Source organism: Sinocyclocheilus grahami, unplaced genomic scaffold, assembly GCF_001515645.1.
Source record: "Sinocyclocheilus grahami isolate Dianchi unplaced genomic scaffold, SAMN03320097.WGS_v1.1 scaffold1041.1, whole genome shotgun sequence".
Lineage (NCBI taxonomy): Eukaryota > Metazoa > Chordata > Actinopteri > Cypriniformes > Cyprinidae > Sinocyclocheilus > Sinocyclocheilus grahami.
Window position 1 is genome coordinate 500800 of NW_015506220.1, and position 13347 is coordinate 514146.

The window sequence follows — 13347 nt, forward strand, 5'->3', positions numbered from 1 at the left end:
TTTACTCAAGTACTTGATTTGTGTACTTCGTCCACCACTGGTTTTAGTCCCCTGGTATAAATTGTTCCTGCAATCAAACACCAGTGTTTTGTCTTTTAGACGGAAAAAGCACATATTAGATGAGCAACTCGCTCTTTCATTGGTAGTTATTTTCTGCACATCACTGGACACCTTTCTGTATGTTAACTTCTATTCATTTTTGTGATTTTGGACAGCACTTGTGTGAGCATGACTTTTATTTTGAAAGTCGAGACTTGACGTCGTAAGGCCGCGCAGCGCTCCTGCTGCTGGCTTAAGAAAGGTTTGTGGGTTTTAAGCATTTAAAGGATGTAAATCGATACAAACTGTTAAGTCAAATACTTAGGTTTTACTAGAGGTGTAAAATTACTAACATATTATTGAATACAACATTGTAATGCTTTATCCAACATTAATGAACGTTTGTTTGCTCGTGTGTGTGCGTGCAAAGTAGTTATGGGAAGTCCGATTCTTTTCAGCGAACCGATTCTTTCGAACAATTCGTTTCAATTTTCCAGTATTGGCCAAATTCGCGCCTCACGCAGCATCAGTTGTCCGAAAGAACCCGTTCAGTCCGTGCTAGATTCACGCATTCTCAGTGTCTCCACCTCGTCGGTTCTCGGTATCGAATGTGTCCGAAAGAAACAGTTCTCGGTGTTTCGTAGCAGTAAGTTATGTTCGGTATTCACACATTCTTAGTATCGGCTGTTCGTGCTCATCGCTTCTCTCCGCACGGCAAGTTTCAGTGCTGTTGGAGTTACAGGACTAACATATACTCCGGGATATTGGTTTATTTAGAGTCGGAGGAACTGTCGGGCATGTCTGAAAATTAGTTGCTTTGGTAAATTGTGGATCAGCGCTGACTTAAGACGCGAACTGTTTTGAACAACTCAGTCCATTTTGGTGAACTGGCTCAAAAAAAGAACCGGTTCAAAAGAACGATTAGTTCACGAACCGGGGCCATGACTAGCAGTGTTGCTAAATTTAGCAACTTTTCAGACTACCCTAGCAACGTTTTCTTCCAAAAGCGCCTAGCAACACATTTAGCTATTTTAACATTTTATTTGGCTACTTAGAGCAACTTTTGATAAGTGGCTCGAACAATAAAAGGCACACATTTTCCATCTAAATTTCACAAAAAGAGGAAACCAAAGATGCCTAGCAGTACACACATCACGTTAATTAAATTATTGCTATTTGGAATTGTTCAATTTGATGATGATGATAATTTAATAACTGTTCATTTATGATACACCTCGTTGTACCTGTGATTGTTGACACTGTAAGAAAAAAATCAAGAAAAATTGAAAAGGTAGGCTTGTAGTTATTTTCCAGGACATTATCCGTTGTAAACCCTTTAACCCGAAACACAAAATACAATGCGTAATTTGTAAATGCCGGTAAGAACCTGTGAATTCTTTTTCACAGTGTAGCATACTGACTACTAATACACAGCTTAAGTCAAGTCACCTTTATTTATATAGCGCTTTTAACAATACAGATTGTGTCAAAGCAACTGAACAGCATTAATTAGAAAAATAGTGTGTCAATAATGCAAAATGACAATAGTAAACACTCATTTTTCAGTTAAAGAACTGACAGTTTAACAGTTTAAGAACAATTAGCTTAAAACTAATTGGTCAGAATGTGTAGTTTTACTAGTTCACTAGCTAATAAAAAAAACTTGTAATCCTTCAAAAATGTGTAAGCGTTCAATAATTCAATGTTGTATTAAGTTTTTTATTATATAACTATTTTATACTTTTATATTATTTTACAAACAAATCTAAATTAACATATAAAAATTTATTTTTTTCTGAGATTTGATGTAATTTTTGCATCGTGATTACGTAATAACGTCATTTAGCAACTTTTAGCAACAAATCGACCATCCTTTAGCAACTTCCCCTGAAAATTAGTTGGCAACAGTGATGACTAGTGCAAAGAGCATCCACAAGAAAAGGCGCGTTTCATTTTGCTCCCCATATCCTGAATCAGTTTATTGTAAACATTTGTTGTGCTAGTGTTGAGAGTTTTTGTCTAATCATCTCATTTAAAGCTTTTAACTCTCACTCTGACTGACTCCTTTACCAGTGCGCTGGCTACTGAACTATAGGGAGCTGATTGAGACGCACCTAGAGATTGTTTGGATTTAATTTTTCTTTGTTAAATCTTCTCCTCTTAAACAGGACAAACACAGAAAAACTCCTGCTGAAGCAACTGAGATCTACGTGACACACTATTATAAAGATGGCGTTTATTAAAGAGGAGAGTGAAGACATGAAGATTGAAGAAACATTCAGAGTCAAACATGAAGATACTGAGGAACAAACAGGTTGGTTTTCAATCTCAAAGCTGGAGTCAGTCATTTGATCCTTATTAAAATGAATGATATTTTTGAAGGATGTCATATGAGAATCCTAATTGAAATGGTTTTATTTGACATGGAGTCAGTGCCTCATGTGACATTGTTAAAATATCCAAACATGCTGAAATATCGAGAATTAACAGCATGAATTCCATGTTGGTTTATGCTGGTTAGAACTGATAAAGTGCTGGGGCCGGTTGCACCAGCTAGACGTAAAAACGCTGGGTTTAAGCCCTACGCTGAGCTTTGCAACGTCCTGCTTTACGATAAATATTTACACCTGTTGCACCAACTGAAACTATGATCAGGCGCAACTACGCCCGGCGTAGACAACGCCGACACATTCTCCCTCAGTTATAGATATAACAAAGGGTGTAACTTTGGTTTGAGAAGTGGGTGGGACACAAACTGGGGGAAAATGTTTTCGATTTGAATCCCATTTCCTGCATGTACATACATTTAGGGACTATGGTGATACAAAATCCAGGAAATAATTAAGTTGATTAATGATCAATTCTGCCAAAAAGAATAGTAGGCTACTAAACTATGTATAAGAAAAAGATGTCTTTCTTTATTGTTTAGTAGGGGCCGATCGTCAAGACTTGAGAGAATCATTTTATAAAGTCGAAAATTTTCACCATTAATGTTTAAATAATGTGAGACTCAATTTCCACTGTTAAACAAACTTTTATTTCAAACTAACTGCTGTACCTGAAAATATAAAATAAATCACTTGTTGCACAGGACAGAATGTTCTACATCAGTGGTTCCCAGACCCCTGAGGTATTTCTGCTTAGGCCTACCCCCTCTCTTCCACTTAGACTGCAACTTTTCCATTAAAGGACGATATTTGCCCCCTAAATCGACTTTCCAAAGCATTTTTTATCTTTATAAATAGAATATTGATGTTTGGAAAAAAAAAAAGTTCAATAGATTAAAGGGGTCATATGATGCTTTTTTAAAAGATCATTATTTTGTGTATTTGGTGTAACAGAATATGTTGAAACGCTTTAATGTTCAAAAAACATATTATTTTTCAAATACTGTACATTATTGTAGGTCCTCTATGCCCGCCTCTTTCAAATGCTTCGTTTTCTACAAAGTCCCTCCTTCCGACAAGCACAGTCTGCTCTGATTGGCCAGCTGACCCAGTGCATTGTGATTGGCCGAACACCGCAAGCACTCGTTGGAAATGTAACGCCCCTTACCATAATCGCGAGCGTCATCTTTCAAAATAAATGTAAAGACAGAGCCCGAAAGGGGAACAGAGTCTCGTGACAGACACAGTGATGAATGTGTTTGCAGTACACAAGCCAAGGTTAAGACAGCTGACTACACTGTGATGTCTCGTGCTCTCTCTCTCTCTCTCGTGCGCTCGCTCGCACACACACACACACACACAATGTGCAAAACTCCGCATTTGAACAGTCAATAGCAAATACTTAAACTAATAACAAAACAGTAGCTGATTCAGAAGCGCCAGATTGTCATAGCAAAGTCAGAATTACCTCCTCTCCTAGGTTCACGAAACGGTCGTCCATAAAATGCATTGCTGTTCTGTTGTAAGTAATCTTAAAGATTCCTAAATGCATCTACTTTCGGAAGGCCAAATAAAGTGCTTTTGCTTTCGCCTAGAAACACACAGCGTCTCCCTGACATGGCTGCTTCAACACTAACAGCGGTTACTGAAACCACGCCTTCTTTCTTTGCGTGAACATTTGGGCGGCATTATGCAAATATTTCCACATAGTGAGGTAGATATGTGGGGGCGTGTTAGAACGAGCCATTTTAGGGGGGCGTGGCAGAGTCTTAACTTTGATAAAGAATATCTCTTTGGTTTTGAGACTTTAGTCTTTGCAACTTCAGGCATCTTATCTATGCACAATCAGCTTGTAACACTCCAAAGAGAAAGGAAAACTTGAAATCGCATCATATGACCCCTTTAATATGCAATGATGATAAAAAGAAAAGTGATTCTTTTAAATACTAAAACCGCCAGTAGGTGGTGGTGAGTCACTGTCTTAAAGCGTGAGTCATCGAGTCATTTGTTCATTCAGTAACTAAGCAAGTGGCTGTATTTATAAATTAATCATTGAATCAATGACTTTCGCGAACGGCCCCTGGTGACCAGCAATGCTGGATTTCTCAGCAAGGAATATTTGCTTCCTAAAAGAAAACAGTCAAAAACATTAATTTCTATCACTTGATAATGCAACAGTATCAAACAAAATCTATTTTTTCCTCTATATTGCATAAAGAAAACTAAAGGGTAAGTGATTAACTACTCATTTGTAGTCTAAACCCCTCCCCCCGCCCTGTCTAACGCGCATGCACTCAGCAGCTCTTCTTCACTCGCGTAAACCTCGCCCACTCCTGACAGCAAAATTAATATATTTTGCATGACTTTCGAACATTTTTTTTTACACATGTAGAATATACCTGTGAATATACCTGTCAGTTATGCATTAAGGAAAACATGTCTCAAATGCATTAAACGGCACAAACATATTCACTGTTTGCCGTGGTGGATTGATTTGATCTGTGATCGACATTAAGGGCTGCTTGAGAATAAACGTACATATCAAATTTTCTTAATTCACTGAACCTGGTCAAATTAGTGAGATTGCATGAACTTAAATGTCATTTATGGAACCGCTTTAGCCCCTATTAATTTGTTAGGCTATTTCAAGTCAGGTTTTGGATTTTAATCCCAGCTTTTCTTGGCGTCTTTTATGAAACAGGCCTCTGGTCTGTCATGGTTCGGTGCATGCAGATGGACGATAAATACAGTCAGTCACAGGCATCCAGAAGGGAGTGCGCATGGTAATGCAACACTGTTTGATAACTGCCACAACAGTATACAGAGCAGAAGAAGAGCAGCAAATTCTTAACTTGAACACTAGAAAACAAAGTCCACTAGATAGTGAGAATATGCTGAATTCGTCTCTCACGTTCAAAGGTGTATACTTTGAAAGGCTTGCACACTTAACTTTTTGCAAAATGGAGCTTTGCGCTTACCTAGCCTACCTCTCTCATTCGGCACAAATCCAATTATTCCATAATATTTCCATATTCATGATGTATTTGAATGCTAAACTATTATTTATTATGTAAATGATAGGCTTTGTACTTAAGTCGCATTTCAACAATATGCTGTTACTGACATGTTGTGTGGGCGTGAGACGCCAGCATGATCACTTGATTGGTTTCCTTATACCAGCAGAAACAATTAAAAATACTCCGTAATTTATGGTCATACCAAAACAGAGACACCATTGGTAATTGTAAAGAATCTACTTTTATTTGTGTAAACTCACAATAAAAACAAAACATTGTGCTTTTGTAAAGTAAAGAAAGTAGATTGGATGTCTCTTTCTGCCATCTCAGTTTCCCTTCTGTCACAAAATGACCCTGAAATTCAACATATAAGCTACTACTTTTCTTTTGTTGATCTATTAATTAAGTGAAATATATTTTGAGTATTTCTTTGTTATTTTAATGGGTCACAGACATTTCCATTCTAACTGTATTTAAAAAAAATTTACTGCATTTTTTGCCTTTATTATAAGATCACCAGAATGTAGGAAATAAAAAAAAATTAAACCTAGCTTTGTATATTTGTTGCTTTTTCCTATTGTACCAAACTTATATTAAACAGTGAGAGTGACTCTTGAGAGTGACAGATAAGTTGAGAGTGACTCTTGAAGGACCAGCACCACATCCTCTTGTACCACTGTTTGATGAATTTATTTTCCAGAATCTGGCAGTAAGTTTTAGGAGCTAATTTTTGTCAGTCTCTGCAGGATAGGAGATGGACTAAAAATTAACTCCCAAAACTTACTGCAACATGGAGCTAAGGAGAAAATGTAAAACTTGAAAAATTGGAAACACAGCTTAGTAAAAAGCGTTTACGGTTAAAAAGCAAATAGAAAGTCCTGTTTTTTTTTTTGTTGTTTTTTTTTCTTTTATATTTTTTTGCAGATTTGCGCATGTACAAGGTTTAAAATGTTCATGAAATATTTTCAAAGAATTTTGACGCTTTGAGCAGCTACATTTTTCTAAATCAAAGATGAAAAAATGGGATTTAAAATAGTCATTTACCAAATTATTTTGACTCGAGGTTATTTATTAACGAGTAACGACTCTTTTGAGTGAATGTGCAAATTTGTAATGTTAAGAGGTTTTACCATGTTATTGCAACATTTAACCACCTTTTGTTTAATTTAAAAATTGAGAAATTCTTTCTAATTTAAATTTTGTAAAAGAACTACAGCAAAAACTATTTGATGCATATTTTATCAATATTTTAGAAATTGTATTTGAGTATTATCAGTACTGACTTCAATGGATTTCATTAAATTCCTTTGAACACAACTGCTCAAAACGATCTAAATTTATGAAACCTACACATTCAAAACATTCTTACTCTGAAATGTTAAGTGGAAGTGAAATGTTAAGTACTGTAAGGTCTTTCATGACACTACATATGCTGGGGTGTGAATTTGATAGCTGCTTGATATAAAATAAATGGTGCTTTAGAAAGTCCTTGAATCTGGTGTTCATGAAAGAGTGGAAACCCTGATTGTCCGACCATATGCTGGTGCAGTGGGCCCTGGTTTCCTCCTGGTGCATGATAATGTCCGGCCTAGTTTGGCTAGAGTGTGTAGACAGGCTTTAAATGACGAAGGCATTGATGCCATTTACTGGACTTCTCGTTCCCCAGACCTGAATCCAATTGAGAACCTCTGGGATATTATCAGAGCATCCGAAGTATTATGTATCAGAGCATCCAAAGCCGCCAAGTAGCACCACAGATTCTACAGGATCTCACTGATGCCCTGATCCAGGTCTGGGAGGAGATACGACAGGACTCTATCCTCCATCTCACCAGGAGCTTGCCCAGATGTTGCGAGTGTGTGTATATAGGCATGTGGGGGCCATACACACTACTGACTTCTATTATGAGTTGCTGTGATGAACTTCATGCAAGTTGGATCAGCCTGTAACTTTAGTTTTTTACTTTCGATTTTGGTGCGATTTTGAATTCAGCCCTCGGTGTGTTAATGATTTTGGTTTCCATTAATTTGTCACATAATATTTGTTCTTAAAAATAAGTGTGTATAAATAAAGATTTTCAAAGAATTTTCAAATTGAAAATTGCATTCATTGAGATTCAAGTGTTCCCTTAATTTTTTTGAGCAGTGTGTATGGAACAATTGGCAACCTTGACCACTGGTTGAAATGTCGCTCTAGCTTTGTGCTATTAAACCAGGGTTAACTTGTCTTTGTCTTCTTTTACCTTAGACCTGATGGCACTGAAAGAAGAGAGTCAAGACCTGAATGAAAACAAAGAGAAAAGTCTAAGGGATGAGAAGCATCATGATTTCATAACTGAAGAAAAATCTTTCAGTTGCTCACAGACTAAAATGATTTCCATGCGAAAAAAAGTGCCGAAAACAGGATCTAGAAAGTTCACCTGCTCTCAGTGTGGAAAGAGTTTTACACATCATGGAAACCTTTATGTCCATATGAGAATTCACACTGGAGAAAAGCCTTACACCTGCCAGCAGTGTGGGAAAGGTTTCACTCAAAATGAAAGCCTTAAACTCCACATGAGTGTTCACACTGGAGAGAAGCCTTTCACCTGCCAACAATGTGGGAAAGGTTATACTCAAAATGAAAGCCTTAAAGTCCACATGAGAAGTCATACTGGAGAGAAGCCTTTCACCTGCCAACAGTGTGGAAAAAGTTTCATTCGAAAAGTACACCTTAAAGTACACGCAAGAGTTCACACTGAAGAGAAGCCTTACATATGCCCTCAGTGTGGTAAGAGTTTTTCACATAAAGCAGCAATGTATCCCCACATGAGAACTCACACTGGAGAGAAGCCTTACACCTGCCAACAATGTGGACAAAGTTTCACTGAAAAAGGAAACCTTCGAGTTCACATGAGAATTCATACTGGAGAAAAGCCTTTCACATGCCAACAATGTGGACGAAGTTTCACTCAAAAGCACTACCTTACATCCCACATGAGAATTCACACTGGAGAGAGACCTTTCACCTGCCAACAATGTGGAAAAGGTTTCTCTCAAAAGACCCACATTAAATCCCACATGAGTGTTCACACTGGAGAGAGCCCTTTCACCTGCCAACAATGTGGGAAAAGTTTCACTCAAAATGGAAGTCTTAAAGTCCACATAAAAATTCACAATAGCGAGAACGTTTTTACATGCCAACAGTGTGGGAAATTTTTCATTCGAAAATCTTGTCTTGAAAGCCATATGAGAGTTCACACTGAAGAAAAACCTTACATCTGCACTCAATGTGGAAAAAGTTTTAAATATAGTGCAGCAGTTAATCGCCACATGCGAATTCACACTGGAGAGAAGCCTCACACCTGCCAACAGTGTGGAAAGAGTTTCATTGATAAAGGAAGCCTTAAAGTCCACGCGAGAATTCACTCTGGAGAGAAGCCTTTCACATGCACCCAGTGTGGAAAAAATTTCTCCCAAAAGGAACACCTTAAATCCCACATGAGAAGTCACACTGGAGAAAAGCCATACACCTGCCCTGCTCCGATGACTGTTTGTGTCATCAATGTGGAGTGAGTTTCATAGACCGAAAACATTGTATGAATCATGTCACACTGGAGAGAAGCCTTTCATGTGCCATCACTGTAGAAAGACTTGTAGCCTACGGTTTGCTTTGTTTGAACGTTTACACGACAATGATGTAGTCAAAAATGGTAAAAGTTTTTTGCGTTTTTAAAAAGTTTCACGTATACACGACAACGTTTTCAAAACGATTCGCGTTTACACATATCTGCAAAAACAGCCAAAAACGCTGTATTACATATGCCAGGCCAGTAGTTGGTGCTGTCACCTTGTTAGTAAACAGTACCTGTAGGGAAGTGACGGTTATATGTTTTATATTATGCGTCTCTGCTGTTGGTTGTAATATTGGTGAAGTAAATCCACACTTTGCTGAAGAAGCGTTAGCAAATTCTTGAGCAGCAACAACAGTACCATGTACTCCGCCATTGTTGTATATGTTTGTTCGCGCTTGCCTTTAAAATCGACACGAACTGCGCATGTCTACATGCCTAACATGTACTACGCACGTGCATGACGTTGCCATTTTCAAACGACAACGGTGGCATTTTCAAAAACTTGCGCTTTAAAACCCGTTTTCAAATTTTTTTTTTCAGTTTTCAGTCTCCAAAGCGCCGTTGTCGTGTAAACGAACAGGCAAAACGCATAAAAAGTTTACCGGTTTTGGCTGAAAATTTGGCTTTTTTGTGGCTTTATTAGGACTGTAGAGATTTTTTTTGACAGGAAAGCATGGGGTGGAGAGGGAAAAGGAATCGACGAAGAACCTCAAGTCGGAAATCAAACTTGGGTTGCTGGAGGCGCAGTTGCACTATGTTGGTGCTCTAACCACTAGGCTATTGCTGTCAACGTCAAGAGTAATTTGTTTTCAAGTCTTTGATTTATATCTGGATTTATGTATTGATTATTAAATAAGCTGTGTTCTGATCTTAATGTATTCAATAACAAACACGTTATTAGTGTAATCAGACTTGTTTTATTATTGTGAGTTACATTAAAGGGGACTTATTTACACTGTTAAAGAGATGGATTCTCATGCTAAACATGGTCAAAGTTTCAAAAAATGAGTTAGATGTATGACAGTATTTCTGTGCCAAATACACTCCTTCAGGGTTCGTATAAGTTTTGGAAGTAGTATGGCCCTGTATGACATCATAAACGGCAGAATTCCTTGTATGCACGCACAGATCAACCACAGCAAGAGCTAGAGCAGCCCATCAACATGCTTCATTCAGCTTACAGAAGTTACAGGACTTGCTCAAGAAGGACTGGTCATTTTGTTTTTAGACTACAAAATCAACAATGTCTCCAAAGAAGTGTGTTTTTGGTTGTGAGGTAAAGATAACATTGTTCAGCTTCCCAAAGAATCTGGCATTAAGGGAACAGTGGATGCAGGCATTTTGGTGACAAATGTTTTGTAAACAAATAAATTTAAAGTCAAAGTTTTTGTTCCTGTTTTATTATATTTTTGATGAAATCCAAAAGCTTTCTGACCCTGCAGAGACAGTAACAGAACTACCATGTTCAAGTCCCAGAACGGTAGTAAGGACATTGTTAAAATAGTCCATGTGACATCAGTGGTTCAACCTTAATTTTATGAAGCTACAAGAATATTTTTTTCACGAGCATGCATCGTGGGACTCTCGTAAATGCACATTGAATACTGATATGGAAGAGAACAATTTGCGCACACAAAATATTCTCATAGTGGACAAAAGAGACAGATTATAACACCAGGTGTAGATGGGAATGTGTCTCCCTCGTCTACTGACGTTGCTGATGTTTGGTCTCTTGTTTCTTCTGGTAGGAAGAAGCTGTGTAAGCTGTGGTTCATACCTTACACAGTCAAAAGTGTCTGTTGGTCCTGTAGGAAAAAAATGACAATGTTGAAGATCTTGAAGTTTATTGCAGCATAGCAGTGATGAAGTAAATGTAGCACCTTGTGTTAATTGGAGTTAGAATGAACCCCAAAATTATTAATTTCAAACCTTTTTTTCTGGTGACAGTTTACAATTTATGTTAATAAAGTTGAGACACCCCATTGTCTGAGATTGTTCTTGGGGTCCCTCACCAATTCCCATTCTACAACTGATGACCATTTGCTCAGGATGTGATCACCCCAAGTGGTGCAGAACAACAATAAAAGTGTTTTTGTTCTTCTATATAGGCGCGTTTCCATTTCAGATTTGCGCAAAACTTTGGCGATATTTTATAAATGTCGATAAAAAAGTATTGCGAAATGACGGCGTTTCCATTAACCAATGTCATGCGACTACAACGTAACCTTTTGCCTCCCGCGATAAGTCATGGCAACGGATTTTGGTGGGATTTTGGCTATATTTATTCAAAGGAGGCGTATGCGTGTATCTTTACAGAAACAGCACAGAGAGCAGCTTCAGAAACGTGCGTGGCACGGCTGGATTCTGGAATAAACACAATTCAATTCGCAATTTCAATTTGCGTAATTTGAAGGGTAATGGAAACGCGCCTACTGATAAACCATTTTGGGGAATGAGCTTGTTCTAACATCTGTTTTGGAGGGGAATCAGGGTCAGGCCCACTGGCTGTGTCCAAAACCACATACTCTCTGAATAGGTACTTAACGGGTGCTAAAATACTACGTACTCTATAGCCTGAATGTGTGAAGTATGAATGCAGACATATTTTCTTTATTTTATGTGCAAAAATATTCATCCACAAGCAAAAGTTGCTTAAATCTCGTTCAACTCTCATTTCATCCCTCAGCATTATAAATAACAAAAAAAGGCATGTTTACACCTGTTTTACATTGTATTAAATAAAAAGTATCACTGCTGCAGCATGCATGCTCCGGATTTAAATGATTCTGTTATGGGTACTGCTAATGTGTGCTTGTGACTACACATATAAAACCAACATATCATCAGAAACCTGACACTTGAGAGTGTACCGTTTAAAACTCAGAAGTACTCTTGACATTTCAAATACATCAATATTATGCACAAAAATGTGTCAGTGAATGTAGAAAAAAGGCTACCGTCTTGCTTTTTAGCTTTTATATGTCATGGCATAAGTTAAAATTTTTTCACATCGAGCCAGCACTTCGAACCGTACCATAAGTATTAAAATAACCATGAAAATATCGAGCACTTGGAAAGGCACGTGATATCGAGTAAAAGTAATTGTGTAAAATAAACTTTGACAAACAAGTACGACTTAAAAAAAAAATAGAAGATATATAAAACAAAGTCTGCAAGTCCCTCTGCTGCCGTCTGCTTTCTTCAGCTTCCGACTGCAGGAATGCCAACTCTTGCCTCCTCATCTGCCTCCTCATCAGCCTGGCTCTCAAGCAGGGCCGCATTAAGACTGCACTGGGCATAAGGGCTATGACTTACTGCAGGGGACCTTTAGTGGACTTTGCTATCCTAGGTACTACCAAAAATCCAGAATTTTGCGACCTTAGGGAGCGTGATGGATTGTAGCGTGGTAGAAGACTAGTTAGGTATGCAGGAGCTAACCCATTAAGGGCCTTATAGGCAAGTAATAATATTTTGTAACTGATACGGAACTTAACAGGTAGCCAGTGCAGAGACTGTAAAATTGGCGTAATATGATCATATTTTCTTGACCTGGTAAGGACTCTAGCCGCTACATTTTGGACTATCTGTAGCTTGTTTATTGAAGATGCAGGACAACCAGCTAGCAGTGCATTACAATAGTCCAGTCTAGAGGTCATGAACGCATGAACTAGCTTTTCTGCATCAGAAACAGGTAACATGTTTCGTAGCTTGGCAATGTTTCTAAGATGGAAGAATGCTGTTTTTGTAACATAGGATTTACGATTTTCAAAATACAAGGTACTGTCTAATATAACACCCAGATTTTTGACTGTAGAGGAAGTAATATTAGGCTGCTTTAGAGGAATAGTTCACCCAAAAATGAAAATGCTGTTGTTATTCTAAACCTGTATGAGGTTCATTCTGCTGTTGAATGCAAAATAATAAATTTGGAACAATACTGGTAATCAGACAGTTGCTGGGCCCCCATGACGTCCATATCTGAAAAAAATACACTATTGGAGGCAATGGGGACCAGAAACGGGTTGCAATCATTTTTCAAAATATCTTCTTTTATGTTGAGGAGAACAAAGAAATTCATAGAGGTTTAGAACAATTTGAGTTTAAGTATATGATGGCATGCTATCTTCATTTTTGGGTGAACTATCCTTTTAAAATCTCATCATAGAGGCTAATCCAGGATCTCATATAGCCTAACACTACACATGCTTTATCTTTAACTATTAACATTAATTTAAGACACAAATAACTGTGTTTACGAGGATACTCGCAAAGATGAGAATTTTTGACACAT

General features: G+C 37.8%; 1 protein-coding gene across 4 annotated transcripts in view; it reads left to right on the forward strand.

Annotated features, from left to right (window-relative positions):
* LOC107566023 (gastrula zinc finger protein XlCGF8.2DB-like) overlaps positions 1-9882 on the forward strand; it is an 18489-nt gene extending 8607 nt beyond the window's left edge. Inside the window, exons 1-4 of one of the 4 annotated variants that reach the window (XM_016251386.1) lie at positions 256-301; positions 2208-2353; positions 7691-8993; positions 9724-9882. In XM_016251386.1, the coding sequence (XP_016106872.1) occupies positions 2269-2353; positions 7691-8993; positions 9724-9832 (1497 nt within the window). In that variant the 5' untranslated portion in view covers positions 256-301; positions 2208-2268 and the 3' untranslated portion in view covers positions 9833-9882. Of the gene's footprint in view, positions 1-255; positions 302-662; positions 686-2207; positions 2354-7690; positions 9171-9723 lie in introns of those variants that run through there. The other 3 variants (XM_016251387.1, XM_016251388.1, XM_016251384.1) reach the window with 3 other exon arrangements.
* Positions 9883-13347: the final 3465 nt, after the last annotated feature.